The following is a 21,550-nucleotide window of genomic DNA, read 5'->3' on the forward strand; positions in this document are numbered from 1 at the left end:
CTTCTGGAACAAATCACCAGAGGAGCAAACCCAGCATATCAACCGTTATCAAGGAGTTCCATTTCGATCCTGAGAACGGGTTGACGTTCGACTGCTGGTTCTCGAAATACGAAGACCTCTTCAGGCAGAATGGTAGGAACCTGAATGATCCGGCAAAAGTACGACTGTTGCAGCGGAGCCTGAATATCCTGGTCTACGAGAAATTTTTAAATTACTTCATACCAGACCACCCACACAATTTCTCGTTCACCCACGCAATTTCTAGTTCGACGAAGTGGTGGACAAATTGAAGGCGATTTTTGGGCAACAAAACTATTCAGCAAGCGTTGAAGATTTTGAAGGTCAGTTCTTATATTGAGGGCATCAATGAGCTTCATGGCAGTTCCGGTCTTTTACGACTTATACCGGAACAGTGATTTATCTTAAAAAAGTTCAACTTCAGAAGTTTTCCGAGTGTTTCTATTGAAATTCAAACGTACGACAACAAAAATTAATTAAAATGGTATTCCTAAATCAAATTTGATTGAGCTTAAATTTTTCACAGGTTATTTTTTTTGAAAAATCAACCAAATTTACTGTGAATGAAAAAAATTGTTTTCATCGCACTCCAAACAGACAGCAGAATATTTCTTGCCTGAATTCGTCCTGTAGTACAATGCATTATTATTTTACAAAATCCTCAAAATAATTAAAAAAAAAAAATTGGCCGTACACTGGTGCTTAACTGATTCTATTTTCCTTCAGATCAGAACCAAAGTTTCAGGGATTATCCCTTAAGCTCTTCTTCTAATAACCATGCCAAATTTTGTGAAAATTCTTGAAAGTTTTGGTAATGTGGCATGAGCTTTTGTGAAAAATGTAAAATTTTCTTAATAGGGCTTTTGCACAGTGCATTTGTATATTTATTTATTTATTTATTTATTTATTATAAATCAACGGATCACATATTGATCCAAATGAAAAACTATAATTTAAGACATTGTACATACAAGCGGTAATCTACGTTAAACTTAAAACTCTAAGAATTTTTCTTCGGAATACATCACGCGAAACGTCAAAGTCGAAGTACCCGGAGTAGCGGTTAAATGTTTTCATAACACCGATTAGAGCTGTGTTGGCCCCATAACTGTTCGGTCGGAGAGGGACAAAGAGCTCAAGATCACGATTCCTCAAAACTCGTGGCCGTACGTTGAGTCGAAGTTCCTCTAACAATGCGGGGCAGTCTATTCTCGATGAGAGCAGATCCGCAACGACCGAGGCTCGTGTGGCGGTCCGGCGGGCTTGCAGCGTGTCGATGTCGATTAGACGACAGCGGCTCTCGTAGCTGGGAAGTCGGAACGGGTCGTGCCAGTTGAGTTGTCGGAGAGCCTTCCTTGACATCCTTGAAGTCTTTCGTCATGCGGAAAAGAAGACCCAGACATCTGGAGGCTTTGTCGACGATGTAGTTAGTGTGAGTCTTGAAATTCAACTGTGTGTCAAGAATCACGCTAAGATCTTTCACTTGTTCGACGCGAGCGATGGCCTCGTTTCCAAGATGATAAATGGCTGATAATGGGAGCCGCTTGCGGGAAAACGAAATTACTGCACATTTACTACGATTCAAGGGAAGGCAATTTACATCACACCAAGAGGCGAAGAGGTTGAACTGACTCTGTAGGAAGTTTAAATCCTCGGGACCGTTGATGCGGCGATACAGTTTCAGGTCATCAGCATACGCTAGTTTTGGTCCATCAAGGAGCAACAGCACGTCGTTGAAGTATATCAGGAATATTATTGATCCTAGATGACTTCCTTGAGGCACTCCGGATTTCAGTTCATTTCAGGAGAACTGACTGGAAAATGATTCACCTATTCGAACAATGAGTTTTCGTCCTACCAGGTAGCTGCGGAACCATTCCAGTAGGGACCCGCAGATACCAATACGATCGAGTTTGGCGATGGCTATGGAATGGTTCACCTTGTCGAAAGCAGCTGACAGATCAGTGTAGATGACGTCGGTTTGAGATCCCATGGCAAAACTGTCTTGCACAGTAGACGTGAATGTCAACAGGTTTGTAGTCGTAGAGCGCTTGGGCATAAATCCATGTTGTTCATTTAAGAAATAAGGCTTGCAATACGAAAAAAATGGGTCCCAAAACAACCAGCTCGAACAATTTGGCTATCGCACATAAGGCAGAAATGCCACGATAGTTGTTCACATTTCGTCTGTCCCCTTTTTTGTGCACCGGAAACATATAGGCCTCTTTCCATAAGGATGGGAACGTAGACTGATCGAGTGAAACTTGGAAGATTATTTTTAGAGGTATCAGCATATGTGATATATTCAAGAAGGTAGCTGGTATGCCATCTGGTCCTGCGGAAAGGCTGTGTTTCAGCTTAGCGGTCGCTTTCAAAATAATATCGTCGCCTACAACAATTTGATTCAGCCATGTGTTCAAATGAAGGACGTTACAAGCCGCGGTGATAACTTGGTCCGAGGATATTGAGTTTGAGTCAAATACACTACGGAATTTGTCAGCGAAGAGGTCACAGATTACAGGTTCCGAAGTCGCTAAATTATCATCCAGAAACATGGAGGGTGATAGGCCGGATTCTTTACGCTGGTCCTTGATGTACTGCCAAAATGATTTAGGCTTTGTTTTGAAACCTTGCTGTATCCGAATTAAGTAGCTCTGGTAGCAGCGTGAGCATAGTTTTTTGTAAGCTGAGTTGAGTTTGCAATACTCATTTTTAGCGCGGAGAGTTTTGTGCCTAGTGTAATAACGGAGAACTTTATTCTTGAGCGTTTTCATTTGTCGCAGTTCTTTCGATCGATGATGTAATTGATTATATGGGAAAATTTCATAGCTGCAGCGTTCGGATCGGAAGATTCCAGTTCAGATTCCCAGTCGATAGCATCGAGCGTTTGTGGAACAGCGACGAAATCAGCGTTCTTAAAGTCAAGATAGAATTGACCAGGTTTTTCTATGTGGGCAACAGCTCTAGGAATATCAAGTGAAAGCAGCAGAGCAGGGTGATGAGGAACAACCTTGAGCAAGGGCGTAGGAGCCTCTTCAATCGTAGCCAATTGAGGTCCGTCGCTGATGAAGCAGAGATCGAGCATGCGACCATTTTCATTCTCTATGCTGTTGATCTCGCGGAGAGTTGCCGTGTTTAGAGAGTCGGGAATCGTGTTGGAAGGCACCGTAAACGAAGATCTGGTTGGATCGGTAAACAAAAAATTGCCTTGCGAGGGAATCCACTTAAGTCCTGGTAGGTTGAAGTCCCCGATGATAACGATGTCGTCTTCAGGAAGCGTGAGAGAACACAATTTAGAAAAACCGCTGGAAAAGGGATCAGCAAAAGATGCATTTCTAGTACGATCAGGAGGTAGATACACAACCCCAACGTAGAGTTTTTTCATGCCAAGATCGATACGGGTCCTTACGAATTCTTGATCGTTCCATGATTCGTCGTAGACGGGGATGGCTGAAAGAGTGGATCGGATAGCAATCAGAACTCCACCACCTGTGGATTTCGTGCTGTTGTTGGGACCTCTGTCACAACGGAACATAGTGTAGTTAGAGCTGAAGACTTGACTAGACAGGGTTCTATCGTTCAGCCAGGTTTCTGTTAAAGCGATAATATCGTAGCAGGAGCATGATGAGGCTAGCAGATAATCGCTAACGCAGGAGTTGATACCACCAACGTTTTAGTAGTAAAGGTTGAGACGATCGCTTTTCCCAGCAGGCAGATCGTGTCGTTTCACACTGGAACGGGAAGATCCATCACAAGAAGAAAGGTCAACTCGATATGGATACTTGCCTGAGAGAACAGGCTGGAGCACCCCGTTGCCACAATCGAAATCAGGGCCGCACAGTGGTCCAATTTTCAAAAAAGCTGGCAAAAATCTGTTTTCAACCATTTTTGCTCTGAAATCTTTCCAAATTATTCAATAATTATAATTTCACCAAAAATAACATATAATTTTCATATTTTTTTTTAAATTTCTTTTTTATTGTAAGAATTCGAAAAATTTAATTTAATTTAATATCTCAGTAAGTAAATTCTTGTATTAAACTTTTCCAACAGATTGCTGCAAAATGTATCACATCCTAGAAAGGATAATTGAATCTAAAATTATCTCAAAATTACAAAACATATGAAATTAAATCAATACAGATCTACCTGACAACGCTCTTGTACCGATCACTTTTTCTTATTTTTCATTATTTAACAAGTCAATACAAAAATTGTATGATAGATGAAAATTGTTCAACAATTTCGCCACTACTGATCAAAATTTCGAAATGAAGGTTTGTAGGCTTTTTTATTAAATGATCATTTATTATATCAATGGTTGTTTCAACACAAAACACTTAATTTACATTTTAAACGGGAAATACAAACTTTTTGCTTCATATTTTCTATTTTTTTTTAATTTAACTTTGATTATTTATTTTTAAATTTTGTTCATATTTTTAAAATAATACCATAAAAATTTCCAACAATTTTTAAAGTTTCAATTGGTTCTCATGAATATTAAACAGCAAAAAAAATTCTAAGATTTGATCAATAATCAGAAGAATATTTAGAAACCGCAATTTGATAATGTTTTTTGAGTTTTCCTAACAGTAAAAATAACACAGAAATTCATACTGATAGCGCTTCAAAATATGAAAAGGATGTTTTATGAATGGATTTTTGAGAAAAATCAACCTAGAGATCCAATTAAATATCAATTTAGTTCGTGATCCGGGAGGTTATTGGCTTAGAAGTCAAATTTGATGAAAAAAGTGGTTCAACTCTTTGACGTCGTTCTACAAAAATGGCAAAAAAAGGCAGCCCAATTTGCCATATTTTGTAGCCCAGAAATGTTGGAATCTATCCAACGTAAAATTAGAGTGGAGTTATGTGGAGTTTTTTTTAAATCTGTAGTTGAATTTATAAAATTCAAAATATTTATCGTTTTTTGCAACTAAATTCCATATAAAAAATTTCAACTTTATTCCAAATCACAAATTTTTATTAGATAAAGTGTAAAATATGCCTAACAAAAATATAAAAATAATTGCATAGCAATATATATTCGCGATTTGAATATCTATTCGTTTCTCAATGTAAGCAAATCTTTGTGATTTTTTCAAAAAATATTCAATCGTTTCTTAGCATTTCTTTGAGAACTCCGAAACGCGTAAACTTAAGACTATAATTTTCATGATTTAATTTAGCTTGAAAATGCCGGAACACGATGAAATAGTTGGATAGATAATTATGAGCGCTTCAAAAATCGGCTTTCTGCCAGGTTTTCTGGGTTTTGGACCACTGTGGGCCGGGACGACTGATGAAGCTGGCAGGAATTAGCGCGACTGAGTCGAAGGGCTCAGGGGTCTTCGAAGTGCCTTGTTCGTATAAGTAAGCCGTTGGGCAAACAAATGTGACAGCCCCATGTGAAATGAGAACAAATCGACGAAAGAAAGATATTTTTTGAACAATTTATGAAAACAGTTGACAGATTTCTTGTGTAAGGCACATTTTTCAAAAGCTAGAACATTTTTTTGGTTTATTTTGTGATTTTTTCTGATTTCGATTGAGATTCTTTGAAAAAAGATTGAGATTTTTTACAGGATACGAACGTTTCTAGTGAAAGCATGACAAATATTGCTGAGTTTCTTAATCAAATTCGTGACGAAAGCTCTTAACTTCATCTGTCTGGTTCAAAATTTTATAAGATAGACCCGAATTCTTCAACGAAGGATTTAGGAGAACCGTTTAAGGTGCTTTACAATAATGGTTTGCTTATTTTTCATTTTGTTTTGCTTGGTTCCAAGCTGATATCTAATAAAATATTCACAAAATCGCTTCCACTTGTTAGCAAATGATTCGAAATATACTTTATGTTTTTTTTTAGAGAAATTGAGCATGCATTTAAGAAAACCAACATTTTAGCTAAATTTTGCTATGATCGCATATAAAAACCTCTTATGTGTGCCCAACAGACCTCTTGTATGTGTGTGTAACAAAAGCTCTATTATTTCAGTTGATTTTCTAGCAATTCACTGTTTATGTAAAATTACGTTTTTCTGAGTTTTGGTAGTTAGTGTTGAAATATTTAAGATCTTCCGAATTAGGATAAGTAAAAAAACACTTGTTGATGATCAGAGTTATCAAAAGGCAATGCCCTGCATCACCTCTCTGTTTATTCTTCTTTTTTCGATCTTCTCTGTTTTAAGGCAGTGTGCCCAGTTGGACACAACAGCTCTTCCCCTTTACATAGTTAATTATTATTCTTTCTTATACATTTGTATTTCACTTTAATCATTTCTTACAAAATTAATTCTATTTTAAACTTGTTTTTAAAAATATTCATAATCTGAATTTGTTGTTTTAGATTGCTTATTTCTTTTAGATCTTCTCAACACTATATTTCCAGAATCAGTCGCCTTTCTTTTGCGTTTCATTCGTTTTTCATCCTTGGGCTCAGGAAATCCTAAGAACTCCTCATCACTGCTCAACCCTGGCGGTGATTCAGCAGGATTGTCAATCGACTTAAAACGAACGTTTGGCCTAGTCGAATCTTCTTGATGGACCGGCATCCGGATCTGTGTACGATGGGCCATTATAGGAACGCTTCCAACTTGTACCTGGAAGGTGTTAAGAGAAAACCTTTTAATAAAAATCGCCTTAAGCCATCTGGCGTCATTTTTAGGATTAGAGTTTTTATACCATATAGCCTCCCCTTCGTTTAGTTTATTGAAAGGGTCTACTTGACCTCTTTCCCCTTTTTTATTTTCAGCAACTTTTGCTGAAGCTTGCGTCATAGATTGTTTGTAATTTGATCTAGGATTTAATAGATCTATCATTGTTTTAGGTTTGAATGAAAAAACTTTTTCGGATGGAAACTCTCCATCCTTTGTCGATATGTTCCTGTAGTTGAATAAAAATAAATTTATTTGATCCTCCAAACAGAGTTCTGCATATTCAGGATCTAGTAGAAACTTTTTAAGAACATCCTTTGCCGTTCTAACCAATCTCTCTGCCTGTCCATTACTTGAAGGATTGTATGGAGGACTTTTAAGAACTTTTATGCCTTGTTTTTCTAGAAAATCAACGAAGCTGTGTGAATTAAATGGAGGTCCGCCATCAGACACCAAAACATCAGGAAGACCAAACCTTGCAAAATATTCCACCAATCTTTTAAGTACTTTTCCGCTATCTGTTCCTTTTTTCATCCATACAATTTCCAACCATTTCGAAAAACTGTCAATTATTAACAAAAATGTATGATTGAAAAGATGAAAAAAATCTATGTGTATCCTGCTAAACGGTCTTGTTGTAGGTGTCCATTCAGACAGAATTTTCTGCCTGGGTACCGGTAGTCTACTGCAACAAACATCGCAAGTTGATACATATTTTTCAATATCTGTATTTATACCAAACCAATAGACAGTGCGTCTAGCTAATTGCTTCATTTTAACAATCCCTGCATGGTTGGCATGTAGAAGCCTTAATACATTACGCTGTAACAACTGCGGTATAACAACTCTGTCTTTGTAAAGAAGACAATCGTCAACTATTTCTATTTCATGCTGATTTGAGAATACGTCAACAAAACGCTTTTCCAATTTCTTTGGCCAACCGTTTCGCAGGAAAAAGATCACATCTTGTAGGAATTTATCGTTCTTAGTTTCATTAGCAACTTTATTTGCATCGTACGGAACGTCTTTACTGAAATTTATACTCCGTATAACCTCGACATCAATATCAGATGGCACCATTTGCTGCAATGGAAAACGCGAACAAAAATCAGCGTTTCCCATTTTGGAAGAAGGTCTGTACATAATTTCAAAATCATATATTGAAACTTCCAAAATATAACGTTGTAATCTTGTAGCAAATATCGAATTCTGACCAGCTTTACCAAAAATGCCAACCAATGGTTTGTGGTCTGTGTATACAATAAACTGTTGACCATACAAATATTTGTGGAATTTTTTTATAGTGCATACCAATGCTAAGGCCTCCAGGTGGAGTATAGGGTAACGTTTCTGAGCTTCATTTAAAGTAAAAGATGTAAAAGAAATAGGCTTTTCTACTCCATCAACAATATGAGCAATAACTCCACCTAAACCATATCCAGACGCATCTGATACTACAACAATAGGTTTATTTGGATCATAAAATTCCAAAAAATTTGTAGCTATCAGAGCTTGTTTACTTTCTTGGAAAGCTTCAGCACAACTTGAATCCCAGATAAACTTTACATTATTTCTCAAAAGATTGTAAAGACAATATAATTTTGTAGATAGGTTTGGTATGAATCTATGATAATAATTGATCAGTCCCAGAAAAGATTTAAGTTCAGTCACATTTGTTGGTGGTTTGGAATTTTGTATAGTTGATATTTTATCAGAGCACGGTAATAACCCATTTTCACTTATAACGTGCCCTAAATAGTTCAATTTGGTAACGAGAAATTTACATTTTTCCCAATTGACTTTCACATTAGCTTCGTTCAGCTTGTCTAAAACCAAAAACAGTTTCTGTTTGCATACTTCGAGGCTAGAACCGCTTATCAAAACGTCGTCCAAATAAACAAACACACCTTCAATTCCTGCTAAGATTTTTTCCATAATTTCTTGGAAAATCGAACTACTGGAAGATGCCCCTTGAGGTAGTCTGTTATATTCAAATAAACCTTTGTGTGTATTGATAACCATGAATTTTCTTGATTTTTTTGATAAGGATAGTTGGGTGTATGCTCCTTCTAAATCCAACGTACAAAAAAATTTAGAACCCGCCAATTTAGCAAATAAGTCCTGTGCAGTTGGTAGAGGATAAGAATGTGGAATCAATACTTTATTGATCGACACTTTACAGTCAATAACTAACCTTATTTGGTTATTCTTTTTCATAACAATTACTATTGGAGATGCCCATTGGCTAGTTTTTATAGGTGTTATTACTTTTTCTTTTTCTAATTTATCCAAATATTGTCCAACTTTTTCTCTTAGCCTGTATGGAACTTCATAGGCTTTTTTGAAAATAGGGTTGTCAGATTTTAATACGAGATCAGCTTCGAACCCTTTTATGGGAGTGGAAAAATCCTTAATGAACACGTTGCTAAATTTTTGTTTCAAATCTGATATAATTTTATCCCTATCTTCTTGTATCACTCTTTGAATAGTAATTTTACTAGTAAATGTTTCTCTCCAATTAGGTATGAAAATATCCAACCATGATCTACCTAAAAGAGGCAAGAAATTGTTGCTGCAATTAAGTACTACTAATTTCAATTTAGCTAATATACCCATGTATTGTACGTTCACTGTAGCTTCCCCTTCAATCAAAAGTTTTCCACCGTTTACAACTATAAGCTGTTTAGATGATTTCTTTAAAGGAACAGAAAATAACCCATAATATTGCTTTTTCCCAATTACCGACACCGACGACCCACAATCTATTTCCATTTGCATATTTTTCCCTTCTATAAGGACATTTACCAAACAAGGATCATTAACTCTATTAATGGACGTCACATTTAAGCATTGAAGATCACCTGTATCCGAGTCACTATCCGAGTCAGATTTCGCAGCTCTCAAACGGTTTAGCATCTCGCTCAATTGTTTATCCGTAGATGATCTCAATTTTTCCGGTTCTACAGCATCCGCATATTTTACCGCATCCCTTTTCGCGTTTTTCAATTCGAAGCATTTGTGTACCAGATGTCCCTTTCTGTTACAATATGTACAGGTAATACGGTCATAATCTGGTCTGCGTTGTCCCGAAAATCGTTTTTTATCAATTGGTTGATCATACCGTCGCTTAAAATTGTTAGAACTATGCCCGTAATTTCTATCTGAGCGATAAGGTTCACGCGTTGGTCTAACACCTAACCGGCTTTTAATAGGTACACGCATGGCCCCGACTACTCCAACTGCAGCTGTTTGAGCTTGACTTTGCTCCATCATTTTTGTATGTTTTCTGGCTAATTCGTAACCCGCAATGATCTTTTCTGCTACACTCAATGTTAAAACCGGCTCTTTGATGAGTAATTGTTTTAAAGGAATGTCTGTTACCCCAAATAATAGCCGATCGCGAATTGTCTTTTCTTTACCTTCAAAATTACAAAATTCAGCCATCAATTTAAGGGATAAAAGATAATCCTCGGCTGATTCACCGGGCTCTTGGAAACGACCGCTGAATGCCAAACGTTGTGATACTTCATCGTCAACTTTATCGATTCGCGTTTTTAATGCAGTTACTATTTGCTCATAACGAGCCTCCGTCAAAGCACCCGGCCCCGGAAAAAGTAGCTTTAATTCAGTAAAGATGTAAGGTCCAGCTAAAGTTATAAAATGAGCTTTTTTATCTTCATCCGAGATTTTATTAATCATAAAGCAATACCCCAATCTTTCAACCCAATCCGAGAAAGACGTTCCTCGTCTGTAAGGTTCTATCGAGGTTGCCAAATTAGAACTCAAAGTTTGTCGCGATTCAGTCATTGTCTAAATTTTATAACAGAGTTTTGTTCAATAAATCGACTGAATGCAATGAAATTCAAAAAAAATCTTCAAAAAAATGAAAATTAAGCGGCTTACCTTTGAGCAGGATAAATTAATATCAATAATAGTGCCTGCAAAATACACCACTGGACGCACCGTTGGCCACTCAGCACAAAAGCACTCCTTTTGGTTTGTAAACAAACCCTTAATTTTCTCCCGCGTATCGTCGAACTATTCTCAACGGCTCTCACTCAACCACAATGAACTCTTGAATAGATGAACTCCTCCACTTGGATGGACACTCGAGTTCAGATGAATGCTTGCAACTCACTCTCCAGCACTTTCCTGGTAAGCAAGTGAGTTACCTCTACACCGCAGATCTAAAACGAAACCAAAAAATAATAAGATGTAATAAGATGAAACTAAAATTTCTGAAACTTATTGTTCTTTCACAATGGTACAATTCGATCAACACATTCTTTTCGTTACAATTGTAATCGTAAAAGGATTCAAAATGGAGTTAACTCTTTCTTATTTTCACCAATTTTTGATTAAAATACACAGCTTTTCCGTCGTTAAAATTTGATTTTTATACTTCGCCAATCAGCAGTAATGATGTAAGCAATTGCTTGATTCTTTAAACACTTTTTCACACTTAGGAATTTTCCTACTTACTGCTTCTGTGAGGTGAATTCCAAAAAAAAATATCGCCAATTAGCTTCACTTAATTAGTTTCACTTTTTCCGAACAGCAGTTGCTGTTAAACTTCGCAAAAAAAATAATCCACCACATACGGAGTCACTAGACTTAGATTTTTCCTCGTCGCCAGTTGAAATATTTAAGATCTTCCGAATTAGGATAAGTAAAAAAACACTTGATCTTGAACACTTGATGATCAGAGTTATCAAAAGGCAATGCCCTGCATCACCTCTCTGTTTATTCTTCTTTTTTCGATCTTCTCTGTTTTAAGGCAGTGTGCCCAGTTGGACACAACAAGTGTCAAACACATTTAAATGATCTAGTCTTATATGTATAGGCGCTCGATTGAAAAAGAATATGCTGTGATTTATAATGAAACATTTAAAATTAAAAAAGTACAGTTCAAAATTATTGTTTATTCGTAGAACACATCTTTTACGGGAATTTTACTGCTCAATTAATACAAGCTTTAAACCTGTCAATAAGCTAGTAAGAAAGCAGTGATATCAATATTAACACGAATGGTGGCTCCAGAGAGTTTTTTTTTTCAATTGATGATGAAATTGTGCTAAGTTTATAAAATCGTTGAACAAGTACTCAAATCGATCAAATCGATTTTTCCCAATTGCTCGGCTGCTCTCTTGTAAATTGAGCTTCTAGTAAAGTTTTCCAAATAAACTTTTGCACCTGGCGATGCATTTCCAATAAAAACCGAAGACATAAAAATCGTTGCACGCCACTGCAATTCCATCGACGAGGACTATACTACCTCCAATCCCTGCGAGACAAAAACGAACCGTGTTGGACATGGAAATGGCTCGGCTTTTTTATGCTGCTATAAAATTCTAATATTTCATCGCAGAACACAGTGCTCCGACCAAGTCAGTCAGGCAGTGTTTTGGACTTTCGGGAAGGAAACCGGAGGGGGGAAGTTTCAGTTGCGAAAATTTTCCCACCCCGATTGAAATGCAAGCTACACCAAGAAAGTGGAACTGGGGTTCCGCCGCAAAGTTTGCGGTACTTGGGCGGATTGTTCTCCTGTTTCTAATGGCGAATGATGATGGCAGGTGGTACCGATACTTGCTCGTACAATCTCGAACATCCAGGTACAAAGAAAACGTGGGACCAAGCAAGAGTGGTAAAAGTGTTTCTGTGTACAACGCTATCGGTTTCCCTGTTTTTTAATGGTCGAAGTTTCGTTCGGGCTGATGGAAACTTTGCAATAACATATGCATTTTTTCCCCAACGACAAAAGGAATCTGATAAGGAAATGGGTGGTTAAATGTTTGGCAGACGGTTGTTAGTCGTTCTCCGATTAAATATTTTAATTTAATTTTTCCACATGGAAAATGTACTTACCTCGCAAAATTTGGCTCCATAGCGCGGCGGGGGCGAGTCACAGAAACGATACCGGTTTCTCACTCCCCCGCGGCATGTGGTCGAGCAATGCGTCCAATTACTCCATGGTCCCCAGCCACCAGAGTCGGATGCTGTTGAAAAGGAAAGGAACAACCACACACACAGGAGGAAGCCGAGAATTATTAACGATGCTCATGTAGCTTCCCACAAAAGGGTCGCTGAAAAGAAACCTAAAACGAAAACGAAAAAAAACACTCACGTGAAACGGGAAGCGTTGGGACACAGTCCATCCGTACGTCGGCCACGGCACCGGAAATTGCCTGGCTCACGTAGACGAAGCAGTATTCGATGTACTTTTCGTAGAAAAGATCACACTCGAAGTACAGAGCATGTTGTCCCTTGGTGACCCGCTGTTCGGCGATGTAATGCAACGAGGTGGGTGGCACCAGTGATGAAACGTCCGCTCGTAGCTTCGCGTACACCCTCACCCGGTCCGATTGGTTCAGGATGCAGGATGGATACTGGAACAGAACACGAATCCCTGGGCTGTGTGCGTCACATGGAAATATGCTCCGGGCATGAACCGTAAAAACATATTCCTTGCTCCAGTCGGCTTTCAAAAGTGCCCTTGCCCCGCTCAGGACCACTGCCAGATTTGGATCCGTATTTGTGGTCCGCAAGTGTAGTAAATAATATCCGGCTAATCCGAATAGATCACAGCGAAAATTAATCACTCGAGAACTGGGAAATCCTCGAACTTGTTCCGAGAAAAGGATTTGCGGCTTGGATACCGTTTCCAGTGGGCATGCCTCGTTCCGGCCACAGTAGACCAGCTCGAGCCAAAACTCAGGTACATCGACAGAGTCATCATTTGCGCCTGCCGCACTCGGACAATGCACATCCGGAAACTGAAGTGTTGCCCGGACAATCTCCTCCGGGTAGGTGCTGATCACACTAGGCAAAAGGCTTACCGTGGGAGTTGGCCAACTTACGTTCAACTGCTGCCGTAGGCGCTCGTCAATGTCCATCTCCGCACTTCCGGCCGGCCGCTCAATGCTCAACTCGTAAAGTCCACCGTGCATAAAGTAACGGCACGGAATTTTAATTTGCGTCACATTGTGATTCACATCTGGTTTGATTTCCAGCAGCGAGATTGTCGTTCCGCCGGTCGGTTTAACGAGCGAAATTTGCAGTTTTAAATCTAGCGCCGAATCCTGGCCGGTGGCTGTCATCATCAGCTCACCCGAATCGATCTGTAGCTGTATGTGCAGGTCGTCGGTTTGGGCCATGTAGGTGGCAGGAACCATAAGCCGACCCTTCCGCAATCCCGTGACCAGTGCTTGGGGTTGGTTCGAGTTAGTGCGTGAGCGAATTGAGAGGGAAGGAAAGACAAAAATTAAAAATCAATCTTGGGCAGAGATTTTCAGCACAGCGAATGATGCAATCAATTTGGACACGACAAAACCGGCACGATGTGCACTGACCAAAATTTTGCATTCTTTACTGAATTGAAATGATTTAGTGGGCCCACCTGTGAAATCCTTGATAGATTTTTGTAGACAGATATAAGAACTCAGATTTCAGATAGCAAAAATTTGTACCTCAGATAAATTTTTGATTAAGATTTGAATTTCCGAAAGACCAAGTTGTCAAATTTGAGAATCTGAATTCAGATATTAGATTCGCATTCAGATTTCAACGCAGGTTTCTGGTTCATATTTCAGATCCAGATTTAAGATTCTGATTTCGGATCAGATTTCAAATTTAGATTCAGATTTCAATCGTCTGTTTTTAGACTTCAGATTTCATATTTGAATTTTAATTTCTAATTTCGTTTGGAATCACGTAAACAATAAGAACTTGTTTTGAATTTCATTCACATAACTGATAACAGGTTAAGATTTCTAACTCTGAGAGCTGCTTTTGTTTTCTACATGTGATTTTTTATGATCTACTAAATCTGTCGCAGATATGTAATCTATTTGATAGTAAAATTGCCTCCGTAGTTAAGTGGATTTATGGATCCTGAAAAAACTCATTTTTCTCACCACAAAACGAAGGCCTATAATTCGGAAAAGAACGCTCATCTCGTTTTTATCGTGTCCAGCTGGATTTTGATATGACGACCCGTCGTGGTCAAAAAAGGCTAAAAAAAGCAGGGAATATAAATCAAAATAACCATTACCATCGTTGATCAGCACGAGCAAAATGTGCACACAGCAGAGCAGTATTTTTCCAGGTCCTGAGCAGACGATTCGCCCTCTGTTGCTTCTGCCTCCGCCCCCGGAACTTCCGGCAACTCGTCCAGCCGCCCTGGCCGGAAGGCTGATGTGCATATTGCGTTGTCCCACCCGGTGATGAAGATGGCCTCAGGACGACAACGGCACGACGACGACGACGACGACGACGAGTGGACAATGTAATTGTTGGTGTTTGGAATTTTCATTCTACATTCTTTCTTGCTTGCTGCCACACTGGTAATCTTTCCTGGTTCGCAGGATCGGATCGGAACCGGATCCGTGTGTGTGCGTGGGGCGTTTTGGGAGGCGGAAATTGGGGTCAGTTACACACGTTGTCGAACGCCAGCACACGCATGTGTTTGTACGTTGTGTTTCACCTTCCCTGACCCCCGGATCCTTACGCCTTCAAGCAACGGAACGATAATCGACGGACGACCCTCTGAAGATGGCTCCGGGTTTTGTCGGACCAGATGATGATGATGACGGCGATGGCGATGGGCTTAAACAGAACCAGAGGGAAAAACTTGACGACACTGGTAACGAGCGGATGCGGTCGGAATCCGTGATAAGGATCTCGAGTGTTTTGACCTGGAATCCTCCTAGAGCGCACACAAACAAAGAGATGGAGAAAGAAGAAGAAAAAAAAGGATGAATATTGTTTTCGCATAATTTAACTAAACCTAAGATTACACTCTGTAGGGTTAGGACAGACAGAAGAAACAAACAATAAAAAAAAGACGGAGCACCGTTATCAGATGACCGTCGAATGGAGGAAGTTAGTTCAAGTCGTTAGTCGATTCATGAAGATGTTGGTGGCCGTTGTCAGAAAAATTATACGATAAACTTAATCTAGATAGATTAAATATACAGAACGAAAATTTGTCAACAACAGAATATCGACTTTGGTGTAAATCAAAGTAAAATAAAAAAAAAATGTATTTCTGGAAACATGGAGATTTTTTTCCGTTGTACAAAATAATTGAGCATAAAACCCAAATGTTTCTAAGGGTTTTGTTTCCAATAGATTCCAAACTTTCAAAAAGCTTTGAATGTTATTGTTCGTAAATTCAAATAGTTGTTTTGTTTAATTTCCACGTACTTACAGTTGAAAATAATATTTCCCAAAATTCATGATTTCTGTTAACACGTTTTATTTTATCGATTCTATTTCGTATAGGCATTCACTATTTTGAAAATTAAAAATGCATTCTCACAGTTAGGTTTCGGCTTTTTTCATGCGATTTAAGAAATCCAATTTTTAGAACGAGTTCGAGTTTTTTTTTGATAATAATGATTCCCAAAATTCAATTTTTTTGCAATTATAAATTTTTAGAACAGAAATAACATCAAAATGGTTAAAACTTCCAAAATGCGAACAATTTTGAACGAAACGAACGAAATTTGAAAAATAATAAGTAGAAAAAAAAATTTGAAATAAATAGTCAGCAGGGCCAAACAAAATTTCCAAAAACCTAATAAACGACAGTTATGTTAAAAATAATTAAATTCATTTTTTTTTTATTATTCGTTTATTTCAATCGGCTCAAAATTAAATTAATTAAAATGACAATAAAATGACTTAAAGTACTAAAATGAAAAAAAAGAATAAAAAACAAACAAAAATAAAAAATGATTAAAAACATACAAGAAAAAAAAATAAATAAAAAACAAACAAAATAAACAAGAAATAGGAATCAAATAAAAAAAATGGAATTAAAAAAAAAAAAAAAAGAAATGAAAAAATAAAAAAAAGGAATGAAACCATAAAAAAAGGAATGAAAAAAATAAAAAAAAGAATGAATAAATAAAAAAAAAAAAGAATGAAAAAATAAAAAAAAGGAATGAAACAATAAAAAAAAGAATGGAAAAATAAAAAAAAGGATTAAAAAAAATAAAAAAAAGAAATGAAAAAATTAAAAAAAAATTAAAAAATTTAAATGGAACAAAATAATAAAAATGGAATAAAAATTAAAAAGCAATAAAAGAACAAAAAAAGGAATAAAAAAGGAACCAAAAATGGATCATAAAAAAAAGGAAAAAAAGAATAAAAAAAATCAGAAAGAAATAAAAAAACTAAAAAGGTAATATAAAAATAAAAAAAGGATAAAAAAAATAAATAAGGAATTAAAAATAAATATAGAAAGAATAAAAATAAATAAAAAAGGAATAAAAAATAAGAAATAAAATCAATTAAAAAGGAACATGAAAATAAAAAAAAATTAAAAAATTAAAAAAAAATAAAGAAAAATTAAAAAAGGAACAAAAAAAGGAATGAAAATAAATAAAAAAGGAATAAAACATAAAACGAATAAAAAAGGAATAAAACAAATTTAAAAGGAATAAAAAAATAGATAGAATGAAAAAAAATCAAAAAAGAATAAAAAAATTTAAAAAGAATAAAAAAAGTTAAAAAAGAATAAAAAAAAATTAAAAAAGAATAACGGAAAAACAAAAAATAAAACAGAAATAACAAAAAATTAAAAAAAACAAAACAAAAATAAAAAATTCAAAAGGAATGAATCAATAAAAAAGGGACTAATGAACTAAAAATAAAAAATGAATAGAAAAAAAAAATAAAATAAAAAAAATAAAAAAATTAAATAAAAAAATAAAAAAAAAATAAAAAAATAAAAAAAAAATTAAAAAAAAAATAAAAAAATAAAAAAAAATAAAAAAATAAAAAAAAATAAAAAAATAAAAAAAAAAATAAAAAAATAAAAAAAAAATAAAAAAATAAAAAAAAAAATAAAAAAATAAAAAAAAAATAAAAAAATAAAAAAAAAATAAAAAAATAAAAAAAAAAATAAAAAAAATAAAAATAAAAATAAAAAAAAAAATAAAAAAAAAAATAAAATAAAAAAATAAAAAATAAAATAAAAAAAAAAAAAATAAAATAAAAAAATAAAAAATAAAATAAAAAAATTAAAAATAAAATAAGAAAATAAAAAATAAAATAAAAAAATTAAAAATAAAATAAAAAAATAAAAAATAAAATAAAAAAATTAAAAATTAAATAAAAAAAAAAAATAAAATAAAAAAATAAAAAATAAAATAAAAAAATAAAAAATAAAATAAAAAAATAAAAAATAAAATAAAAAAATAAAAAATAAAATAAAAAAATAAAAAATAAAATAAAAAAATAAAAAAAAAAATAAAAAAATAAAAAAAAAAATAAAAAAAAAAAAAATAAAAAAATAAAAAATAAAATAAAAAAATTAAAAATAAAATAAAAAATAAAAAATAAAATAAAAAAATAAAAAATAAAATAAAAAAATAAAACATAAAATAAAAAAATAAAAAATAAAATAAAAAAATGAAATAAAAAAATAAATTAAAAAATTAAAAATGAAATAAAAAAATAAAAAATAAAATAAAAAAATAAAAAATAAAATAAAAAAATTAAAAATAAAATAAAAAAATAAAAAATAAAATAAAAAAATAAAAAATAAAATAAAAAAATAAAAAATAAAATAAAGAAATAAAAAAAAAATAAAAAATAAATTAAAAAAATAAACAAAAATAAAAAAATTAAAAAAAAAAAAAATAAAAAATAAATAAAAAATAAAAAAAAAATAAAAAAAAAATAAAAAAAAAAAAAAAAATAAATAAATAAAAAATAAAAAAAAAATAAAAAAAAAATAATAAAAATAAATAAACAAATAAAAAAAAATTAAAAAAAATAAAAAAAAATGAAAAATAAAAATAAATGAAAAATAAAAAAAACGAAAAACTAAAAAAAAACTAAAAAAAAAAAATACCAAAAAATAAATTACAAAAAATAATACTTAAAAAAAATAAAAAACAAATGAAAAAAAAATAAAACAAATGAGAAAAATAATAAAACAAATTAAAAAATAATAAAAAATAATAAAAACAAATGAAAAAAAAATAAAAAAATATAGAAAAGAATAAAAAATTAAAAAGGAACCAAAAAAAAAAATAAAAAAAAAAATAAAAAAAAAATAAAATAAAAATAAAAAAAAAATAAAAAAAAAATTAAAAAAAAAATAAAAAAAATAAAAAAAAAATAAAAAAAATTAAAAATAAAAAATAAAAAAAAATAAAAAAAGGAATAAAAAAAATTAAATTAAAGAAATAATACATGTACTTAAAAAATGAATAGAAAAAGTTAAAAAAATTAAAAAGTATAAAAAAAATTAAAAAAACGAATGAAAAAATAATTTAAAAAGAATTAAAAAAAAAGAATTGAAAAATTAGAAAATAACAAAAAACAGAATTTTAAAATAAACAAAGATAAAAAAAAATTAAAAACAATTTAAAAAAATAAAAAATAAATAAATGGATAAATAATTTAAAAAAAGTAAGAAAAAAGATTTAAAAAAAATTAAACAAAATAGAAAGAAAAATACAATAAAAAAAAAATATTTGAAAACAATGGAATTAAATTAAAAAAAAGAAAAAAGAATAAGAAAATAAAAAAGAATGAAAAATTTAGACGAATAAAAAATTAAAAGGAATCAAAACATAAAATTGAATGAAAAAAGAAATTATTTAAAAAGAATAAAGAATTAAAAAGAATAAAAGAAATTAAAAGGGATATAAAAAAACAACAAAAATAAAAAAAATATGAAAAATTAAAAAAAAAGTATTTTAAAAAAATTAAGAAAAAAACATAAAAAAACAATAAACAGTAAAAAATATAAAAGAATTAATTAAAATTAAAAATACTTCAATTAAAAATTTAAAAAAATACAATTACAAATTAGAAGAATACAATTCAAAAATATATATATATATACAGACCCCGTTCGTTTTTGGCAACATCCCCGAACATTTTGTGTTGCCAAAATCGAATGTTGCCAAAATCGAACGGTTTTTTTTCTGAAATTTTTCACTCTTATTTTTCTAAAATAACTTTTTTTATAATCATTAACGTTATTTTAAGTCAATTTCCGAACATTTTTAGAATTTTTATAGTTGTTTTTCTTATGTTTTTGATGCATTTTGCACTTTTTTTTGTTTTGTTTATAATGTTTGTCTTTTTTGTAATTTTTGCTGTTTTTGTCAGACTTCAGCATTTTAATGTTGACTTTGTCATTTTTAGTCTTTTGTTTGTATATGTTTTTGATCTTTTTTTAATTTTTCAACTTTTTGTAATTTTTGAGTACTTTATAATTTTTTAAAACAATTTTTGTTTTTGTTGTTGTATTCAATCACCATTTCTGAACGTAAAAACGTATTTTTGGTGTTTGTCTAAATTATATTGGTCCTGTTCTAGAGAAAACTAAAAGGTCATGTCGTTTCTAAAAACCGTTCGATTTTGGCACATGTGCCAAAATCGGATGTTGCCAAAATCGAATGTTGCCAAAATCGAATGTTGCCAAAAACGAACGGGGTCTGTATATATATATATATATATATATATATATATATATATATATATATATATATATATATATATATATATATATATATATATATATATATATATATATATATATATATATATATATATATATATATATATATATATATATATATATATATATATATATATATATATATATATATATATATATATATATATATATATATATATATATATATATATATATATATATATATATATATATATATATATATATATATATATATATATATATATATATATATATATATATATATATATATATATATATATATATATAAACAATAAAATTAAACTAACATGAAAAAATTGAAAAAAATTAAAAATATTACAAAAAAAAAATCATAATAATTTAAAAAAAAATGAAAATATAAAATCTATTTGAGAAAAAAAAAATAATTCGAAAAATGTGACAAGAAACGATAAAAATGGCAGAAATGCATGAAATGACCAAAGAGACAAAAATGGCAAAAATTTAAAAAAAAAAGACAAAAAAGGAAAACATGACTAAGATGACGGAATTGACAAAAATTACAGAAAAGACAAAAATGATAAGAATGTCATTGTTGTCTATTCTTATGTAATGACAAAGATGACAGAATTCACACAAATTTGAAAAAAAATTACAGAAAATTACTAAAAAGATGAAAATGATAAAATTGTCATTGTTGTCTATTTTATCATGTTGGTCATTTTTATTACGTTAGCCATTGTAGTCATTTTTGTCAGTTCAGTTGTTTCTGTTATATGTGGTTTCATTATTTTTTTTCATTTTGGTCTGTCATATCCGTCGTTTCTATGATTTTGTAATTTTGGTATAATTTTTGTGATTTTGTGATAAACTTTATAATTTTAATTTTTGTAATAATTTTTATAATTTGCCATTGAAATTACTATATTTACTATTTGTTTTGTCCTTTAATTATTTGAACACTACCCTAGCAGAAAATAAAGGGACCACTCAAGTAAAAATTGAAGTCTCAGATGCATTACAATGAAGTTTGGGTCGATTTGTGATTAATTTTCAATTCTTTACCATTTCATAGAAAACAACCGGGTTTTTCAAAACTCGGTAGATTTTTTTTCTTTAAAATTTCAGCAGATTATGACGTTTTAGACATTTCTTTAGGCATTTGACATACAAACATAAACTGTAATTTTTCTCGAATTTCTTTTGTCATTTTTTTTTATAAATTGTTTGGCTATAAAAAAATGCAACTTTCAAGTCCGATTGAGCTGAAATTTTTCTTAGTTCAGCTTTTCGGGTCAATCTACAAAATGATCGTTTTTTTTTAATTGACTTGAGCATTTGGCTGCCACTCTAATGTACATATTTTCATTACTGATCTGAAGTCCTGGAACGAAAATCTGTTTCTATA

The 21,550-nt window shown here is 32.2% G+C and overlaps 1 protein-coding gene across 9 annotated transcripts in view; it reads right to left on the minus strand.

Annotated features, from left to right (window-relative positions):
• Nucleotides 1–21,550, minus strand: part of LOC129749882 (uncharacterized) — a 169,614-nt gene that overhangs the window by 21,945 nt on the left and 126,119 nt on the right. For all 9 annotated transcript variants that reach the window (XM_055744995.1, XM_055744994.1, XM_055744992.1 and 6 more), the window contains exons 3-5: nt 14,728–15,381; nt 12,802–13,881; nt 12,543–12,673 (exon numbers count right to left, since the gene is read on the minus strand). In XM_055744995.1, coding sequence (XP_055600970.1) covers nt 12,543–12,673; nt 12,802–13,881; nt 14,728–14,878 — 1,362 coding nt within the window. In that variant the 5' untranslated portion in view covers nt 14,879–15,381. The remainder of the gene's footprint in view (nt 1–12,542; nt 12,674–12,801; nt 13,882–14,727; nt 15,382–21,550) is intronic.

Source organism: Uranotaenia lowii, chromosome 2 (genome assembly GCF_029784155.1).
Source record: "Uranotaenia lowii strain MFRU-FL chromosome 2, ASM2978415v1, whole genome shotgun sequence".
NCBI classification, from domain to species: Eukaryota; Metazoa; Arthropoda; class Insecta; order Diptera; family Culicidae; genus Uranotaenia; species Uranotaenia lowii.